The sequence below is a fragment of the Phocoena sinus genome, chromosome 19 (assembly GCF_008692025.1).
Source record: "Phocoena sinus isolate mPhoSin1 chromosome 19, mPhoSin1.pri, whole genome shotgun sequence".
In the NCBI taxonomy this organism is placed as follows: Eukaryota; Metazoa; Chordata; class Mammalia; order Artiodactyla; family Phocoenidae; genus Phocoena; species Phocoena sinus.
This window is the reverse complement of record NC_045781.1, coordinates 32,501,254-32,522,929: the sequence shown is the minus strand read 5'-3', so window position 1 is coordinate 32,522,929 and position 21,676 is coordinate 32,501,254. Positions and strand designations below refer to the sequence as shown.

Sequence of the window (21,676 nt, the reverse complement as noted above, 5' to 3'; positions counted from 1 at the left end):
TTTTCACTGTGTTCTTTGTTATCAGCTTGATATTCCAGTTCATTCTTTGTGCTTGATATTAGTTTTTATCTTATTTAATTAAATTTCAAATGTAAATATGGTTCAAAAGTCAAAACCGGGCTTCCCTGGTGGCGCAGTGGATGAGAGTCCGCCTGCCGATGCAGGGGACACGGGTTCGTGCCCCGGTCTGGGAGGATCCCACGTGCCGCGGAGCGGCTGGGCCCGTGAGCCATGGCCACTGAGCCTGCGCGTCCGGAGCCTGTGCTCTGCAACGGGAGAGGCCACAACAATGAGAGGCCCACGTACCGCAAAAAAAAAAAAAAAAAAAAAAAAAAAAAAAAAAAAGTCAAAACCATATAAAAGATACAATCTGTGAATTTTTGTTCTGATTTCTATGTCATCTACCCAGTTCTCACCCACTCCAGTATAGGTAACTTTTTATTAGTTTATGTCTGATCTTTCCTGTGTACTTTTTGCAAAAAAGCAACTACATATATGTATGCATAGATACAAAACAAAAAGTAGTATATATATAGAAATTAAAGCTTAAACAAAGAGTAGACTACTTTGTACATAGTCCAAGATGTTTATTCACCAGTCACCAACTCATGGCCATTCCTTTGCTGTGATAAATATTGCTGCAGTGAATAACATTGTACATATGTTACATGTATGAAGTGTATAGATTTCTTGGACTTCTGTAAAAATGGAATTTTAAGTGAAATCCTCTCTGTAATCTCTGTTAATCTAGAGCTTATTTTTTCTGCACATGTTAACATGGATGTGTTTATGGGATGGGATCATGCTGTTCAGAGTACTGCAGCTTTTCACTCAGTGTCATGGGTATTCTTTTACATAACACTTAGAGGATTAGCTATAAACCACAGCTGCTTCCGTATTCCTTAGATGGAATGTTTAGGAAACAATTTGTAATACTGTGTAGTGTTCTCCAGTTAAAATGTGAAGTAATTTTACGTAAGTTGGATGTCTACATACCATTTTATAAGCTTTCTTTCATTTTCCAGTGTGTAGTGAATGTTTACAGCAAAACTGCGTTTTAAATGTCTTTTCACATGTTGGGTGGGATTCCATTGCATGTAGGTAGATAATCCTTCACTGATGGATACATAGATTGTTTCTAAAATTTTAAATATTAGGAAAAATACTGAGAACACATTTAAACAGTCTTCCAGAATTGCTGTTTTACTTTTTATACAACCATGTCTTTGGGAGATTTTTTTGTTATCACTGTGCAGGTAACAGCTGTCTTATAGTATATTGCTGTCAAATGTCAGTGCCCTTTCATTCATAGTGTTAAATTGAGAAATGCTGGGGGGAATAACAGTAGTAGAATTACTGCTTGGAAGGATTTAGTGTTTTTGTTGCAAGATTGTTGCGATTATCGTTTCCACTGTTGAAATCCCAGCTCTGTGATAACAAGTCCTTTGGGGTTTTGGAAGACTATGCCTGTGTACATTTTTAATAATGAAGATAAGGAGGCCTATTGAAGTGGTAGCTGTTTTTGAACTGTTCTTTAAGACTTTGCCTTGATAGGAAATTAATAATTATTTAAAGTCTCTGAGTCCCTGGTGTATTATGGAGACCAATACTAGGCACTGCATATACAAATAGAATGCTCCTGGGCCACAAATTCCTTACAGTTAAGAAATATCTTGGAATCTCAAATTTAGTGATCTTGAAAGAATTTAACATCTAAACATTTTAGTGGAAAGCTGTTGAATAGTCACTTTATAGCTTTGCATTTAACATATTTCAAGAAACATGTTCTATAAAACATTGTGACTCAATTTATATGTACACATCATGATGCTAAAGGTTACTTAGAAGGGTCTTAACTTGATAGTGTATGCTACTGAGGCAATTAAATTAAAAATCATCTGTTACTTACTCTCATGTGATTGTTATTTCCTCTCATGTGATTGTTATTTCTGACTAGGAAAATTTCAGTGGGTTTCCATGCCTTTTGGTAGAGTCAAAATATAGGTTGCAAAATCCTAAGCTTCAGTTTACAGCTCTTCAAATATGTAGTGAGCTCCTACTATGTAGTGATTGTAATAAGTTGGTGAACAATAGACAATTATGATCACTGCCTTCATGGAATTTACATATGAGGAGATGGGCAAATATAAATGTTACCCATGTTTGGTGATGTAACGTGGGAAAAAAGGGTGGGGGTTGCAATTTTGTGGTCAGGGTGATCCTCACTGAGAAGGTGACATTTGTGTAGACTTGAAGAAGTGAGATAGTTAGCCATCTGGGTATCTGGAAGAAGAGGATTCCAGGCAGAGGCATCTAAGGTGAGAGTGTGCTGGAGAAGCAGCAAGGAGGCCATTGTAGCTAAAGGGAATTGAGCAAGGGGGAGTGAAGAAGAGGAAGGCCAGAAGAGTACTGGTGGCTAGGTTCCATCAAGTTGTGTTCGTTCATAGGCCATTATAAGGGCTCAGGCTTCCATTCTGAGTCAGTGGAGGGTTTTGAGCACAGGATGACCTGAGGTTTTTTTTAATACATATAAATTTATTTATTTTATTTATTTATTGTTTCTGGCTGCGTTGGGTCTTCATTGCTGCGCGTGGGTTCTTCTCTGGTTGCAGCGAGCAGGGCCTACTCTTCGTTGCGGTTCGCGGGCTTCTCATTCTGGTGGCTTCTCTTGTTGTGGAGCACGGGCTGTAGGCGCTCGGGCTTCAGTAGTTGTGGCATGTGGGCTCAGTAGTTGTGGATCGCGGGCTCTAGAGCGCAGACTCAGTAGTTGTGGCACAGAGGCTTAGTTGCTCTGCGGCATACGGGATCTTCCCGGACCAGGGATCGAACCTGTGTCCCCTGCACTGACAGGCGGTTTCTCAACCACTTCATCACCAGGGAAGCCCTGAGTTTTTAATATTTGAAAAGTCTTTTTCTTTGGCTGTTGTGTTGAGAATAGACTTGTAGGGAGCAAGGGTGGAAGCAGGAAGACTAGTTAGGAAGTTAACAGTAATCCAAGTGAGAAATGATGGTGCTTTGTTATCATAGCTATGGTGAAAAATGACTGGATTCTGTGTATATTTTATAGGTAGAGCCAAAAGAGTTTTTTGACAGATTGATTATGGGGAGTGGGAAGTCTAAGAATTCGGCCTGAGTAACTTGAAGGACAGAGTTGGTATCAACTGAGATGGGGTAAACACATATGGGGTGGAACATTATGGGGGGCAGGGTGTGAAGATCAGGAGCTCTTTTTTTTTGGGGGGGCTGTGCCACGCGGCATGTGGGATCTTGGTTCCCTGACCAGGGATCGAACCCAAGCCCCCTGCATTGGAAGTGCAGAGTCTTAACCACTGGACCACCAGGGAAGTCCCAGGAGTTCAGTTTTGAACATGTTGTACAATATTTGAGATGTCATTAGGAAATTAAATAATATATTTCTAGACATCGTGAGAAATTTGGGTTGGAGATAGAACTTATAGGAGTTATTGCTATAGGTGGTTTTGAAAGCCGTAAGACTGAAGTATATCAAGAAAGTGAATATAGAGAAGTCCAAGGACTCCAATACTGTGAGGTCAAAAAAGGAAGGGCCAGTAAAGGAGACTGAGAACAAGAGACCAGTGAAATGGCATTTTAGAAACAAAGTAACAAAAGTGTATTTTGGAGGGAGGGATCAGCTTGTCTAAGGCTTCTGGATGGTTAAGGTGATCACGTGTCCTAGTTTATACCTGTTGTCTTGGTGTAAATTGTTAATGGTACCCTCTTTATTTTCAGAAGCGTCCTAGTTTGGTTAATAAATTATGTTGTCATCCTACTAATAGATCTCATAAGGTGATGGTTCAAAATTGGTCATTAGTTTAATGCATTAACTTGCTTGTGTAATGACGATTGGCTTGTTGAAATTTGTGTTACACTAGTATTTTTATCCTTCGCAGTCTTGTTTGTTTGTTTGTTTGTTTGTTTGTTTTGGACATGCCTCGAGGCTTGTGGGATCTTAGCTGCCCAACCAGGCATTGGACCCAGGTCATGGCAGCGAAAGCGCCACGTCCTAACCACTGGACCACCAGGGAATTCCCTCCTTCACAGCCTTTAGATGTTAACATGGAGAAGTTGTAACCCTTGTCATGGGGCTCATATCAGAAGAGAAGATAAAGTTGAAGTGCCAAAGTATCAGGAATTCATTTTCTTGGAAGGTCGTTCAACACTTGCTTTGCTGGATTTGTGCGGTACCATATGTAAAAAAATAATTAAAATAGGCTATGATCACATTTATTTCATGATAAAGTGATTCTGTTGTACAACCCTGTGTGTCAGCATTTGTGATACAGATTCTGAGCAAGGAGAAACTTTATGTCTTGCAAACTCTTATCATCTATTGCCTTTTTGTATGTAATTGTGAATAATAATTATTAGATGTGTGTAATATAGTGTAAAGTAACGACTGTTCATGTGAATAATATACTTTGAATAATACAGTTTTAGCTGAACGCAACTTGTAAACATTAAAAATACTTTGAATTATATTTGGCACTAAGAATGAACATTTTATTTTATTGTTTTAGTTTTAGTTTAGTTTTTTGGCTGCACCATGCAGCTTGCAGGATCTTTAGTTTCCTGGCCAGGGATTGAACCTGGGGCCACTCAGTGAGAATGCCAAGTCCTAACCACTGGACCACCAGGGAATTCTTATCTGTGTCCTTTTTTTTTGTCTTAATGAGTATCTTTCCTGCACAGTTTTGCTTCATTCTTTTTAACAACTGCCTTGTTTGGATATACCATAATTTAGTTAAGCAGTTACTTTTTGCTGCACTTTCTTTTTGCTATGATACACAGTATTTCCGTCAAAACCTCTGTTTCCTTTGAGTTCTTGAGGCAATATACATGGAGGGATACAGTCTTAATTGTGGAATTTAGGTTCAGGGGTAGTGTAAGAAACTATTTACAATATTGCCACTTTGAGTTTCAGAAAAGATGGTACCAGTTAATAATGTTGTTAACAATCTGATAAGTCCTCTGTTTTATGGTGTGTTCTCAGACTTGGATTTTTGATTGTCTGATACAGAAAATATGCTGTCATCGTAATATGAAGGAACAGCTTGCTCTAAGAATTTATAGCAAGCAAGTTTAGTTACATATAATGGATAGATATAAACACAATTTATCTTTAACTTCTCATATGTTATTACTTTAGAATAAACAAAAATACCTTGCCACATTCCCAAGATTCTCTTACTCTTTTTTTTTTAGGGAGGATGTGGAAAAGGATAGCATAGGTAGAATCTTTGCTTTGTATGAACAAAACAGAACAAAAATGTAGGGACAGTGTAGTCTTTATACATTGTTAATAAGTTATTAAAGATAAAGGCTCAAATGCCCTTACCAAGGGGCTTTTAATCTTCATGAATTTTCTTTACCTTACATAGTAAGTTCTGATGGTAATGAAAGTATGAGCAGATTTCAGATCATGAAGCTGTGGACAAGCTTAGCTCCTTGGATTCAAAGATTTTTGTTTCAGCAGTGGTACTTGGTGAATTCTTAAAAACACTTGTGGTGTTTTTTGTTTGTTTTTTTTGTGTTGTGATACAGAATGTTCCTCTGACTCACCAGGTTGTTGGAATTAAAATGATAAGCATCCTGTCATTTTAGCTATATTGCTGCTTCGAGCTTCCCTTTCTAAATTTTCCTAGTGCAGGAAGGAATTTGGGTTCTGAAGCCCTTAACTTACTTTTAAGCTAGCCGTTCAAATATCTAAAACATATATCCTAAGATAAAACTTAAAGACCAAACTATTGTCTGATTCTGAAGCAGTATATAAGTTGTAAGGTGAATAAATGGGATCTTATAAATAAGTTGTAGATAGTGTGAGAAGAGGGATTGAAAATGTCAGATGAGTGTTTCTTTCCACAGACCCTAATTTTACTTAATCAGTTTTCTGTGGCTTCCAAAGGGAATAGTATAAATTATCATTGAAATTGATAGAGTAGAAGCCTCAAATATTATAGGACATCTTGCTAAAATGACAACTTTTTTGTGGGTGGGTGTGTGTGATTTTTCTTTTTTATACCAGCCCTACCTAATTTTTAAACCTTGGCATCTTTTATCAATAGTGGTTGAGACATCTTACTTTTTTAAAAAGATCCTTAGTGATATTTCAGGTATTAAGATGGAAAGATGGTTATTTAACCCTTTTTAACCCTAATAAAACATTAACTAATTAAAATATCTTTTTTTTTTTAACAGGTGCCATGTTTCAGAACAGAGTAAGACCCCTGGTAAAGAACTGAAGACACTGTACAGACATCAGATATAGGCTAATTACAAAGAAAGCATTAACCTGCCTCTGAGGTGACTAAAGGGGAATAATGGTGATTTTGCGCCGGGCTCGGCCGCCTGCTTCCGCCCCAACCAGCAATGAATCTTGACTCGCTCTCGCTGGCCTTGTCTCAAATCAGCTACCTGGTGGACAATTTAACCAAGAAAAACTACCGAGCCAGCCAGCAGGAAATACAGCATGTAAGTAAACTAGTGAGAAAACAAGTACCATTAAAGGAATGAGTATGCAGTGAAAAGAAAATTGGAAATTTTTGTGGGTATGTTGCATGAAAAGTAACATTTGCCCCTTATTTCAAGTGATTTCAGTTTAATATATAAAAGAGAGCTTTCACAAGGTTGTTCAGCTGTCACCATCTAACTCCAGAATGTTTTCATCACCCCTAAAAGAAACACCTGAATCCATTAGCAGTTGCTTTCCATTTCTTCTTCCCTCCAGCCCCTGGTAACCACTAACCTACTTTGTGCTTCCATGGATTTGCCTTTTTGGACATTTCATATAAATGGAATCATACCATATGAGGCCTTTTGTTTCTGCCTTCTTTCACTAGCATAAGTTTTCAAGGTTGATCCATGTTCGAGCATGCATTTAGATATTTAGGTTTGGTTCTACTTTTTGGCTGTTGTGAATATTGTGGCTGTCAACATTCATTTACAAGTTTTGGGTGGATGTTTATTTTAAAGTTTGAGGATATATACCAAAAAATGGAATTGCTGGGTCATATGGTAATTCTGACTTTCTGAAGAACAGCTAGACTGTCTTCCAGAACACTGTATCACTTTTCACTTCTAGGAGCAGTGTATGAAGGCTCTAGTTTTTCTTCATCCTCACTAATACTTGTTACTGTGTGTCTTTGCTTTTAGCCATTCTAGTGGGTGTGAACTGGTATCTCATTGTAGTTTTGATTTAGAGTTAATGATGCTGAGCATCTTTTCATGTGCTTATTTGTATATCTTTGGAGAAATTTCAGTTTGTACCCCCACAATCTTTTTTAAATTTTTTATTGTTTATTTGGCTGCGTCAGGTCTTAGTTGTGGCTCCAGAGCACATGGGCTCAGTAGTTGCGGCACTTGGGCTCTCTAGTTGTGGCACGTGGGCTTAATTGCCCCAGGGCATGTGGGATCTTAGTTCCCCGACCAGGGATTGAACCCGCGTCCCCTGCATTGGAAGGTGGATTCTTGCCTACTGGACCACCAGGGAAGTACACCCCTGCCACCAGAGAAGCCCTAATTTTATTTTTAAAATAGATAATATAGTGGGACTTCCCTGACCAGTGCAGGGGACATGGGTTTGAGCCCTGGTCCAGGAAGATCCCACATGCCGCAGAACAACTAAGCCCGCGAGCCACAACTACTGAGCCCTTGTGCCACAACTGCTGAAGCCTGTGAGCCTAGAGCCCATGGTCCACAACAAGAGAAGCCACCACAATGAGAAGCCCGCACACTACAATGAAGAGTAGCCCCCGCTCGCCGCTACTAGAGAAAGCCCGCGTGCAGCAACAAAGACCCAGTGCAGCCAAAAATAAATAAATTAATTTAAAAAACTAGATAATATATTAACCTAGCTACCCATTTCTCCTACCCATAGGCAACTGATACTAGCTATTTCTTAACTGTCCTTACAAAGATATTTGCATATAGAAAATAGGGAAATATTTCCCATCCCTTTTCATATGGTGACATACAGTATAAACTGTTCTGCATCTTGATTTATTTAATTTGTTTAGTTAACTAGTTTATCCTGGAAATGATTCCTTATCCGTACACAAAAAGCTTTATTCTTTTAAGGGTGCATAGTAAACCATGGTATGGGTGAATCATATAGAATTTACTTCGCTATTGATGCACATTTAGGTTATGTAAATTTTTTTTTTTTTGCTATTGACAGTGTTGTTACAAGATTATTTCTTGCATGCATATATCTGTCAGTATGTTTGTAGGATAGATTCCTAGAAACTCAAGCTTGGGCAACTCTTCTGCTCTGCTCTCTAATGGAAAAGCTCAATTCTTAGAATTATATATTTCTGTTTGATTTTTTTCTTTACATGTAGTAGCACTGTTTCTCTGGTACATTGAAAAAGCAGGTGTGTATGCTTATGGAGTTTATTACATTAGATGCTGCTTTGACAAATTATAGTGCTTAAGTTCATTGTTCTAATACCTTCAGTGGTCCTCTTACTACCGAACAAAGTCAAAGCTCCTCAGTAAAACGTTTCAGGGCCCTACTGTAAGTCCAGTTCTAAATGCCTTACTTGGAATTCTGTTCTTTCAAGAACCAAATCCAATACCACCTTGCCAGTGAAGACTTACCCTCCTTTTCCTTTATTTGGATTAATTCCTTAGGCTCATTCTGAAAGCTGTGTTGGTCTGAATGTGACCTAACAGTTTCATGCAGCTACTATTTAAATATCTGCTGTGTATCACATACTCTTTTTGTGTGTGTGTGTGAGCTTTTTTTTCAAAGATTTAATAACATGTATACATGGGAGAGACTGAGGAAAACTGAGTAACTCCTAATCAACTTTTTATTGAATTAAAATGTATATACCGAACAATTCATAAATCATAAGTGTGCAGATGAATTTTCATAAAGTGAACATAGCTATTAATAACCATGCAGATTAAGAAAACTGATACTAGCATATCAGAAGCTGTTTTAGTTGTTGAACATATCACTTATGACCCAGCAGTTGTTTCTCTGTGTGTAACGAACAGAAATGCATATACACATTGATCAAAAAAACATATATTGTGATAGCCCAAAGTTGGAAACAACTGAGTGTCCATCAACAAGGTATACTAAGAAGCAGTGAGACTATTTCGTGGAACAACATGGATTGATCTTACAGTGTTGAGTGAAGAATGCTAAACATTGTCAGTTCAGTAATTCTGTGTACGGTCAATTCTCTCGTCATAGCAACCATTCAAGCATTTACAGTGTTCCAGGCATTATTGTTAATGTGATTTTATGTCAGTTCTCACATTGTTGTCGCAGTCATGCAGGATGGGTAGTGGGTAGTATTGTTCCATTTTACACTAAGGTTCAAAGACATTAAATATTTTTGCCCACTGGTACTCTGCCTGAAAGTGGCAGATGTGAGATTGGAACCCACAACATTCCTATGTTGAATCTCTTTGTAATTGTTCACGGAAGACAAAGAAGTAGAAGGAAATTAGAGACTCTGGATTGGAAGGTCATCTAGTCCCAAGTTTGATGCCCTGACAGCCCCTACACTAAAACGTCTTCCACTTTTTGTCAGAGTGGCCTTTCTAAAATGTATATCTAATAGTCTCTTTGCCACTTTAAAATCTTTTGTGTGTCTCTGTCCCACTCAATTTAAAGCTCATACTCCTAAACTGGGCCTTTATTGCTGTTCTTTTGGAAGCAGATATGAAACATTTTGGAATGCAGGTTATTTATAAGGTTTCAACACCTGTAGGAGAAAGAGGACTGGTTGGAAACAGAATTGGACAGGAGGAGAACTACAGTGGAAATCTTCATCAACTCCATGGAGAATTCTGGGATGGGTATCAGAGTTGTCCCATAGGGGGCCCAAATGGCTAGGCCTTCATTCCCTGTTGTTATTGTATGAGGGCTCCCTCGGGAGGGCTTGTTCCCTTGGGTAGTATGATTGCAGCTTAGACAGACACTGAAGGAGCTGATTGCTGGGGCACCTGCAACTTTAACTTGAAGTGGGAAATATGGTGGCACTGTCTGAATTTACCCCAGCAAGGCTCTGCGTGATCTGGTCAATTTAATACTATATTTTAATTGGTTTGATCATCTTCCTTACTCCCAAGACCTCATGGTGTGGGACTGTCCTTTAGTTTATGTCTCTTAAACCTAACATTTAGTAAGTGTTCAAATGCAATTGGAATGAAAGAAGGAATAAATGAATAAGTAATTAATTTTTTTTTTTTTTTTAATTTTTATTTTATTATTTATTTTTGGCTGTGTTGGGTCTTCATTTATATGCGAGGGCTTTCTCTAGTTGCAGCAAGCGGGGGCCACTCTTCATCGCGGTGCATGGGCCTCTCACTATCGTGGCCTCTCTTGTTGCGGAACACAGGCTCCAGACGCACAGGCTCAGTAGTTGTGGCTCATGGGCCCAGTTGCTCCGCGGCATGTGGGATCTTCCCAGACCAGGGCTCAAACCCATGTCCCCTGCATTGGCAGGCAGATTCTCAACCACTGCGCCACCAGGGAAGCCCCATAAGTAATTAATTTTGAAGGTAAATGTTAGAATGCTTGGTTTCAGCCTATGGCTGAGGTTTTCAGTGTTACAGATACTCTTTAGACAAGTGTGTCCTCAGTGCTACCCTTGCAGATAGTCCCCTCTCTTTTACTTTTAGAATGATTAGGAATTTAGAACTGGGATGGAAGCAGGGTTCTAGTTCTTGACTCTGTCTTGATTTCCTTTGGTGATATATAAAGGCTTATTGCACTTCTTAGATGCCTAATATATTTTAGTGCCATACTTTTTGGGGCTTAGACTAATAGGTTGGCTAGGATTGTGTTCCCTTTGTTATTTCTCCTACTGACTAGTAGGAAGAAGGAATGTTTATTGTATTTATTAGATGTATGAGTTCCCTAAACATGAACAACGAGCTAGTTAGTATTACCATTTTATAGATGAAAAAACAAGTTTAAAATTTAATTTGCCCCCTCAGTCAGGATTTTATGATGTTCTTTAGAGCAGCGTCCCCAACCTTTTTAGCACCAGTGGTGGGTTTCCTGGAAAAAATGGGCGGGGATGCGGGAGGGAGATGGTGATGGTTCAGGCTTGTAATGCGAGCGATGGGGAGTGCAGATGAAGCTTTGCTCCTTGCCCACTGCTCACCACCGCTCACCTCCTGCTGTGCGGCTGCTTGTTTGAGGCCCAGGGCTTGGGGACCCCTGCTTTAGAGAGTAACTCCTATAGTTGTTCTTTTCTTTAAAAATATTTGTTGTCATTATTACAGAAATTATGTAAGTAAAATATAGAAAAAATAAAATCAACTCTGGCTTTTCTACTCAGCTTTTTAACACTTATGAGTATTTTTTGTCTTTGCATTAAAAGTAGCTTATAAAAATATTTTATACTGTTCTTTAAATGATAGTCTCTAAATATAATGTTAAAACGTTTTATTAAAATTTCAAATTTATTTCATTTATAAAAATATAAAAGTTAAAAATTATTAAGTAAGTAAAATTTATATTAAAATTAAGTAAGTAAAATTTATTTATGCTACTCACACACACGAGTAGTATAATATAGCCCCCATGAATCTGTCATCTACCTTCATTTGAAGTCATGACCAATCTTGTTTCATCTAACCCATTGTCCTCAGTTGTTTTAAAGCAGATCCCAGTTATAATTTCATCTATTTATATAAACCTAACCTCAATACTGTTATCACATCTTTTTTTTTTTAATTTATTTATTTACTTTGGGCTGTGTTGGGTCTTCATTTCTGTGCGAGGGCTTTCCCTAGTTGCGGCGAGCGGGGGGCCACTCTTCATCGCGGTGCACAGCCTCTCACTATTGCGGCCTCTCCTGCTGCGGAGCACAGGCTCCAGATGCGCAGGCTCAGCAGTCCTGGCTCACAGGCCCAGCCGCTCCGCGGCATGTGGGATCCTCCCAGACCAGGGCTTGAACCCGTGTCCCCTGCATTAGCAGGCACACTCTCAACCACTGCGCCGCCAAGGAAGCCCTATCACATCTTTTTTTAAAACACAGTAATTCTTTAAAAAAGAATTGTATTGAAGTATATTTGATTTACAATGTGTTTCTGGTGTACAGCAGAGTGATTCAGTTATACATATGTATATTTTTCATATTCTTTTCCATTATGGTTTATTACAGGACACTGAATATAGTTCCTTGTACTATATAGGAGGATGTTGCTGTTTAGCCATTCTGTATAATAGTTTGCACCTGCTAATCCCAAACTCCCAATCCTCCCCCACACCCCATCCCCCAGCAAAATAATTCTTAAACATCAAATATCTAGTTAACATTCACATTTCCTCAGTTTGCTTCATAAAAAAAATTTTAAAGTTAACTTGAGTTACAACCACCCCCCACCCCTCTCCCCAGTTTGTTTGTTGCATTGGCCCTTACTAAATCTCTTTTAAAATCTGGGTTTTCTCTCCCTCTATTTTTCTTGCAGTTATTTTGTTAAAGAAATCAGGTTGTCCTGTAGTTACCCACAGTCTGAATATTGCTGATTACATTCCCAGCATGGTATTTTACATGTTGTTCTTACTGTTGTATTTCCTGTAAATTGGTAATTAAATTTGGGAGCTTAATCAGATTAAGGTTTTTTCTCCCTTAGGACAGTTTTACAGGTGGTAGTGTATACTTTTATTAGGAGGTTCATAATGTCTAGTCATCTCTATTTTTGTTATTTTTAGCAGGCTTTGTTCATTGCCTGGATTCATTGATTTGTTAGGGATTGCAAAGTGGTGACATTCTAGTTGTTAGACGTTTTTTATTAGTTGAAATAGTTCTGTAAAGGGAAACTTGCCCTTACCAACTGTAACTATCTGGTTGCCCGAAGTACAGTTTATAGAGGAAGGGCTTGATTCTCTCTCTCTATTTGCCGGTTTTCAAAATGACTTGTTTCCTAGCATCCTCCAAATATGACCAATAAATGAGTTTTTTAATATTAGGAACTCATGTATTTTTAACATATTTGATGTGTTTGAATTCATTGAACGTATTATTGATATTCATCCATTATCCTCTTTGGCCAGTGTAAACTTATTCATGTTGGCTTCTGAGTCCTTTTGACCATATTCTTATTCGTTGTCTTTGTTGTGATTCCAGAAACTTGGAAACTGAAATATTCCAGACTCGTATGTTTCTTGCCTCAGACCTGGAAAATTAGCAATTTCTCTAAGAGGTCTTGGTTTTATTTTACTGGGAAATGGTATTTAGAGATTACTGTCTCTTGTGTAAATAAATGATTAAGACCATTTAGGTGATACAAACAAACTTTAACATTTCATGAAGTGGACAGTCTTACTTCAGAGAACTGCAAAATGGGCAGAAGACAAGAACCTTTTATTGGGTAAAGAATAAAGAACAGAGACTTTGCTGGTGGTCCAGTAGTTAAAACTCCATGCTCCCAACGCAAGGGGCACGGGTTCGAGCCCTGGTCAGGAAACTAAGATTCCACATGCTGCCTGGCACGGCCAAAAAGAAAAGAATAAAGAAAAAACAAATAGAAAAATATATGATTGGCTGGGACCACATAGTCAACCTTGTTAGGGGTTAGATAGCGGTTAGAACACCCAGAATCAGCTTGGTGTTTGGGAATTGGCTGACTGAATATACTGTGTTTCTGGTCAAGCGAAACATTTATGGGGGCTCCAGAGTTATCTAAGTTTTGGTTTGCTGATGTTACACCAAGGGCAGGAACACTCCATTTTGGGCCTAGAAAGTTATTTCAACACTTGTATTGTTTACTGATACTCAGTTGGCCATTATTAGGCCTTTCAGTGGACAAAGCTAAGGAGAAAATACACCATGATTTCATACTAATACTTCCAGTTTAATTTCAGGACCAAGGGATTTTTATTTCAATTCATTACCTAAAATCTGTCTCTCCTTACTTCCAGTGCAGAAAATTCCCGTTTTCAGTAATGAAAAGTCATTTGTTTTATTCCACACTCCACAGTCAAGAGTCTCAGATTATCTGTGACTCTACTTAACAGCACTGTGATTATGGAAAATAGTTTACCATTTTTTGGTGGGGTTGATGGGGGAGCTTTTAAGGTATATCTCACTAGAGATGTAAAATCAAGTTACTGTTTTAAAGTCATTTAAAATGGTTCTTCTTGGAATAGTTATGCCACACCACCAACTGGAGTTTGGGTTCATTGTTTTCATATTATTTTCAATATTTACAAAGTACTTTTAATAGTAATCTAATTTTGCTTGATACCATGTAAAACGTTTATTTCCCAAGTCAAATCTATAAAATGACTTTTATTAAAAGAGTAGTTTATGCAATGAGGTATCACCTCACACCAGTCAGAATGGCCATTATTAAAAATAAGTCTACAAATACTAAATGCTGGAGAGGGTGTGGAGAAAAAGGAACCTTCCTACACTGCTGGTGGGAATGTAAATTGGTGCAGCCACTATGGAGAACACTATGGAGGTTACTTAAAAAGCTAAAAATAGAGTTACCATATGATCCTGCAATCCCACTCCAGGGCATATATTGGCAGAAAACTCTTAATTAGAAAAGATACATGCATGCCCAGTGTTCATAGCAGCACTATTACAATACCCAAGACATGGGAGCAACCTAAATGTCCATTGAGAGATGAATGGATAAAGAAGATTTTGTGTGTGTGTGTGTGTGTGTGTGTGTGTGTGTGTACGTACACACAGTGGAATATTAGCCATAAAAAAGAATGAAAGAATGAAAAAATGACATTTGCAGGAACATGGATAGACTTAGAGATATATTAAGTAAGAGAAAGACAAATATATGAAATCACTTATTTGTGGAATCTACAAAAATGATACAAATGAACTAATTTACGAAACAGAAAGAGACTCACGGACATCGAAAACAAACTCACGGTTACCAAAGGGGATAGTGGAGGGAAGGGGGAGATAAATTAGGAGTTCGGGATTAATAAATACACCCTACTATTATATAAAATAGGTAAATAACAAGGACCTGTATAGCACAGGGAACTATACTCAATATCTTATAATAACCTACAATAGAAAAGCATCTGAAAAAGATAAATATATGTAACTGAATCACTTTGCTGTACACTTGGAACTAACACAACATTGTAAATTAACTATACTTCAGTTTAAAAAAGTTTTTTAAAGAGTTGCTTAGTCTTATTAAAAATGTATTATATATTGAAATGGATTGAGTACTTGCAGCCTGTTCTTTTACTGCAGTTTTTATATTCCTGAAAATATCTTTTATTTTCATACATTTTTTTGACCATAGATCATTGTCAGAAGATTTGTTTCATTTGGAACTCAGGTGCCGTTACCTGAGTTCTTTCATGCTTGAGAATATCTTTCTTGTTTTTATTGGAAGTCCAGTTATCACTAGATATATATATTGCCCCTAGTTTTGCAAATATTGTTCCCCATTATTCTTTCAACAGCGTCAGTTGCCAAAAGCTGCCTATCTTCCTTTGTCTCTCTCCTCCCTCATGCATTTTAGGTGACTAACTTTTCCTGCCAGCATCTATTCCTAAACTCAATATCCCTATGAATTTCCCTTTAAAAAAAAAAATTAATTTATTTATTTGGCTGTGTTGGGTCTTTGTTGCTGTGCACGGGCTTTCTCTAGTTGTGGCAAGCGGGGGCTACTTTTCATTACGGTGCACAGGCTTTTCATTGTGGTGGCTTCTCTTGTCGTGGAGCACGGGCTCTAGGCGCGCGAGCTTCAGTAGTTGTGGCGCATGGGCTTAGTTGCTCCGTGGCATGTGGGATCTTCCTGGACTAGGGCTCGAACCTGTGTCCCTTGCATTGGCAGGCGGAATCTTAACCACTGCGCCACCAGGGAAGTCCCTGAATTTCCTTTTCATTAGAGTTTATTAACTTCGAGTGTATGCTGTAGTATTGATTATTCTGCATCAGCCTTTCTTGTGCTATGGTATACCTTTCATTCTTCCAACTCAAATGTTTATTTCAGGGATATTTTTGTTGTTTTCTTTGAATGTTTTTCTTTTCTTGTGGATTGAGGTATTATATATTGATTATTAAGTTATCTTTTCTGTAAGAGTTTTGCTTTGTTTCTTAAGTGCCAAAAGTTTGCTTTCATTTCCTTCTGTTATGTTGTACTTGAACCTAGTGTTTTGTTTTACCTTTTTGAGGACTTTCCTCTTAAAAAACAAAAACAGCTCCTATAATCTCTTCAGGGATATGGAATACTATTTGTCTGAACTCTTCTGTTTGTTTGTGTAAGTCTTTTGTTTCCTTTAAATTAAAAACAAATTTTTTTTTCTGGGTGGGGGGTCTTTTGAAAGTATGTTCTTCACCTGTCTTGTTTGTTTCTTTGCTCTGTTTTACAGTTTCTTCAAAGAGGTTCCAGGCTGAGTCTTTGAATTTTTGCTTGTCTTTGAATCAACACATTATTTACTCACATATAAACCATCTTGGGGATACTTGAGGGTGGGGAAGTGTGTTGGGGTAGTCTGCCATGTTCTGTATCCAGGTTTGGTAATGGTTACCTCTTCTTTGTTATTCTGCTTCTCCAGGATTCTCCTTTAACTCAGTGGTTTGCTTACAGACATTAAAAGTAGCATCTTGAGCTTGGTTCCCTCAGCTCTGTCTCCTTTGCCATTTTCTAATTTCCATATATAGATCTGGGTCTCTAAATGGACAGTCTTCTTTCATGGCTCATCTGTGCTCCAGATTCATCACTTGAACAAAGGATAACTATGTGTGTTTTGGTACATTCACCAGTCCTAAACATTTTTATTTCCAGATTTATCAGTCCCAAATAGAAACCTGCATTTAGCCTGTCATTTGAGGTACTGAGAATAAGCTATCTGACATATCTCTCTGGACCACTTCTTATGTGAATGTTTTGTTGAAAATGGATTTTTTTTTTTCATATGAGAGGCTAGAAGAAAAATAATATATGAGAGGCTAGAATAGGAAAAAAGGACTCTTAGTTCTACCATCTTTTACTTAGGAGTTTTACAGTTCTGTGCCTTTTCTGTTAAAAGTAACCCTTTATGTTTACTGCAAAAATTTTTCATGGTCTTTTCAGTATGTTAAACTGTTTTGAATAGGTACACTATTTTTTATAAAGTAACCCAAAGCATTCATACAGATAATACAGTAAAAACCTGGAATGCCGTTTTTTTTTTTTTTTTTGCTGTACGCGGGCCTCTCACTGTTGTGGCCTCTCCTGTTGCAGAGCTCCGGACGCACAGGCTCAGCAGCCATGGCTCATGGGCCCAGCCGCTCTGCCGCATGTGGGATCTTCCCAGACCGGGGCACGAACCCGTGTCCCCTGCATTGGCAGGCGGACTCTCAACCACGGCGCCAACAGGGAAGCCCTGGAATGACTATTTTTAATGGTTAGAATATGTATAACAAGTTTAAGAAATATGAAGATCCTACATTATTTGTGTGGTGCAGTATATGTATGTTTACGTACAATCCAATTATTCCAATTACTATAATCATTGTAATGTAGTGAGTTACTGTCTTCAATTTAAATTTTAAAAATCTGGTACTTTGTAATTATATAGAATCTTGGGTCTCTGAGGTCATCTGTTAGGCTAGATTTAGTAATTTTCTTTATATAAATCTTGTTTTTATGTGAAAATCTCTATAGATGTGGTTTGTTTTCTTCTGTTTATTTGGGGGTTTTTTGGCTGCACCAGGATCTTAGTTCCCCAACCAGGGATTGAACCCGTGCTGCCTGAACTGGAAGCCGAGTCTTAACTACTGCACCACCAGGGAAGTCCCAATGTGGGTTTTTTTCTAAGCTGTTTTTAGGAGCTGGGGTTGATATTACAATTCCTCAGATAATTGCTGCTTTATCAGTATTCTACCCGAAGAATGACTTTTAAAGTATTAATAGAGGTAGGGATTTTTGATGTTTCTTACTGTGGAAGTTAGTTGACTACTTCATTTACTCATTACCATTTTTGGACAACCTTATTAGGAGTATCTTTATAACAAGCTAAAATAAACTGTTTGGGACTCTTTTTGTGAGGATTTAATATTCAAGTACCCTTCACATAATTAAGTCTTTATTCTTCCCTTATGTGTGCTCTCTAGGCCAAATAGTACCCCATTTCCCCAACCATTCTGCATGATTTTCTGAATCTCTACCATCCATCGTGGATGCACTATTTTTTAGTGTTCCTCTTAATATGTGACTCTTAGATGAGAATATGTTACTCTAGCCACAAATCAGATTATTACAAAAGTATTGTAGAATGAATGCCTTTGATAAAGTTACTTTATTTTTAATAGCCAAAGATTTTGCTATCAAATTGTAAGGTATAGTTAACGTCACTAAAAGGTAGTTGATTTTGCTAGTCTCCCCTGCCCAGTGGGTGTAATGGTTTGAACCTAAGGGAAAATGTATAAGGCTTAATCTTATGGGATCAATGAAATCTTATTTCAGCATCTTTGCAACCCAAGATCATGTTTTTAAAATACCACTTTTAAAAAAAATAAAAATAAAAAAAATAAAATACCACTTTTGTTTTAAAAGAAAACAGTTGCTCCTAGAGAAGGGTAGCATGGTATCACAGGAAGAATATTTCATTCACTTAGCAGCCATAAAACACACTTTCTGATTCTACCACTTATCCAGCAAATTATATGACATTTGTCTTTAGTCTTTGCAATCTTGATTAAAAAAAGAAAACAAAACAAACCTTGTCTGTAATAACATGGTGTATTATATGTATATACTACTTAGGGTTGTTGTGAAGATTGAGTTGTTGTAAAAAGCAATTTTAAAATTATAAAATGTTACAGAAATAAATGCTAAGGATAAGGGATATTCATTAAATTCGGTGATCCTAATTAAAACAAAAATTTCTGGGGTTTCAGTGGCCATTGACAGTCTCTTGGAATGTCTTTCCTTTTTTTTTTTTTTTTTTTTTTTTTTTTTTTTTGCAGTACACGGGCCTCTCACTGCTGTGGCCTCTCCCGTTGTGGAGCGCAGTCTCAGGGGCCCAGCCGCTCGGCGGCATGTGGGATCTTCCTGGACCGGGGCACAAACCCGTGTCCCCTGCATCGGCAGGCGGACTCTCAAACACTGCGCCACCAGGGAAGCCCTGTCTTTCCATCTTTTAGGTTGGTGTAAGAGTACCAGTTAAGGGCTTCCCTGGTGGCGCAGTGGTTGAGAATCTGCCTGCTAATGCAGGGGCCACGGGTTCGAGCCCTGGTCTGGGAGGATCCCACATGCTGTGGAGCAACTAGGCCCGTGAGCCACAACTACTGAGCCTGCGCGTCTGGAGCCTGTGCTCCGCAAAAAGAGAGGCTGCGATAGTGAGAGGCCCGCGCACCGTGATGAAGAGTGGCCCCCGCTTGCCACAACTAGAGAAAGCCCTCTCACAGAAATGAAGACCCCACACAGCAAAAATAAATAAATTAATTAATAAACTCCTACCCCCAGCATCTTCTTTTTAAAAAAAAAAAAGTGCCAGTTAAGTCAGTATGCTAATTAACCATGATCTGGTTCCCTGACTCCTGCTGGCCTTTTTTCTGTTAATAAAATCCTTTATGTATTGTTTACTTTCTGTCTCAAATGCTCTTCCTTCATTGTATCTTTGGTTGTCACCTAAATATTTTAAGTCTCAGTTTACATGTTACATCTTTAGGGATGGCCTCTCTGAGGTATACCCCCCCCCACCGTCCTGTCAATATCATATAACCCTGTTTTCTTCATGAGTTAATATTATCAGAAATTGTTTGCCTGTACTTTTCTTCTTCCGTGAAAATGTATTTCATGAGAGCTGTGGAACACATTGGTCTCCTCTGCTGTTATATTTGCTATACCTTGAATGGTATCTAGCATGTACTCAGCAAATGTTTGTTAAGCCAGTTATTCTTGTTCTTTCAAGGGAGAGGTCTGGTTGGTTGGAGCATAGGTAATTCTTCTTAATTAATTTGAATTGGCTCTTTAAGATAATGTCCTCAGTGTTCCAGGGGATAGGAAAAAATAACCTATGATTATATAGATGTTAACTTTAAGATGTCTGAGGCAGTGTAAAGCTTGGTCTTACTTAACTCTCACATGTCCTGGATGGGGAAAACTGAAACTGAAATAAGTTAACTTAGCTGGCTGTGACATAATTATGATACAATAGAAAGAGTATAGACTTTGGAGTTGGACTATGAATACCAGGCTCCTAACTCATAGACTATTGGCTTTTAGGCTCATGGAGTCTGTTTGAAGTGTCCACTTTCTCATCTATAAAATGGGAGTAATTTTTGGCAGAGTTGTTAAAGATTAAACCAAGGAAGCCCAGTCACATTTTTAGGCCAAAGTAGGTAGTTAAATATTTACTATTATAAAATTTTAATGTGGCATTTAATAAGCAAATGATTACTCTGCACATACATTGTGCTAAATAAGCTCTTTTCCTGACCTAAATGTGAAGTGAACACAACTACATAAATTCCCTTTTCTCGTGCAACTTACAGTCGAGTGAGACATAGACAATAAACAAATTATCGGGTGGTGGTAAGTACTGTGGAGAAAAGTAAAGCAGGATGAGTGGTGATGGTGGGGCAGTTCGTGTTGCTATTTTAGGGATGGTAGTTAGGAAACCTCTGACTGATGAGGTGGCTTTAGAGCAGAAACCTAAAGGAAGTGAGAGAGCAAACCGCATGTAGATATCTAGAGTTTTCTAGTTAGAGGGAATAGCAAGTACAAACATTGGAAAATTTGAGGAACAGCAAGAAGCTCAGGGCCAGTACTGATATCAGACCAGTTCCTTTAGGGCCTTGCCCTATAGGCTATTACAAAGAGTCACAGTTATGTTAGATTTCAGGTTATACTTTTTAGGGGTTAAAAACAACAATGGATAGAAGAAGTGATGCTCTCATGAGTCCAGTTATAAAATTGTCGCCTTACAACTTAAACATGTCATTTGTGCTGTTGTTTGGTGTTTCTGGTGTAGAGGTTGGTCAGAGCACAGTGTTACATGGGGCTAATTACTGGTAGTTTTTCTTCTCTCTTTCCTGCTAGTGCCTGTAGGAAACACTTAAAAAATATTTAATTATAAAATGTTGGCACCTCCATCTCAATAATTCCTAGAACTCTTGTTCCAAAATGAACAATTAATGTAATTTGGGATGTTGTCCTAGAGATGAATTTTTTTAAAAAAAGAAAAGTCACTCTTAGCAAACTCATATTTTTGGTCTTTTTAGATTGTGAATCGGCACGGTCCTGAGGCAGACAGGCATTTATTACGCTGCCTATTTTCGCATGTGGATTTCAGTGGCGATGGTAAAAGCAGTGGCAAAGATTTTCATCAGGTATTTGGGGCTTACATAGTATATATATTCACTTAGATCTAATTGTTCCATGAATTGCATTTTGGGCATAGCTGTGTAGCAAACACATAAAGGATCCAAAAATAATCTTAGCTGAATGGCTAAAAGGCAGTGGGACTTTTCCTTTTCTTGTCCTTCTCTTCTCCTGCCTGATTGCAGACCATTACAGCTACTTAGTTCAGGTTTAGAGAGCTGGGAATCAGACCTGCCTGAAGGAAGCAGGACTGTGGGGAAGTCCAGCTTGACAAGTAAGTAAGGCAGAGAGAGGATCTCTTCACCTAGTTTGAGTTTCTATGGTTTGATTCTCAATCTGGGAACAGTTTGTCATGATATTACTCCTTATAGTTATCTTGTCAGTG

The 21,676-nt window shown here is 38.1% G+C and overlaps 1 protein-coding gene across 8 annotated transcripts in view; it reads left to right on the top strand.

Annotated features, from left to right (window-relative positions):
* Positions 1–21,676, top strand: part of CNOT1 (CCR4-NOT transcription complex subunit 1) — a 101,413-nt gene that overhangs the window by 21,103 nt on the left and 58,634 nt on the right. For all 8 annotated transcript variants that reach the window (XM_032611998.1, XM_032611994.1, XM_032611997.1 and 5 more), the window contains exons 2-3: positions 6,217–6,489; positions 21,192–21,299. In XM_032611998.1, coding sequence (XP_032467889.1) covers positions 6,388–6,489; positions 21,192–21,299 — 210 coding nt within the window. In that variant the 5' untranslated portion in view covers positions 6,217–6,387. The remainder of the gene's footprint in view (positions 1–6,216; positions 6,490–21,191; positions 21,300–21,676) is intronic.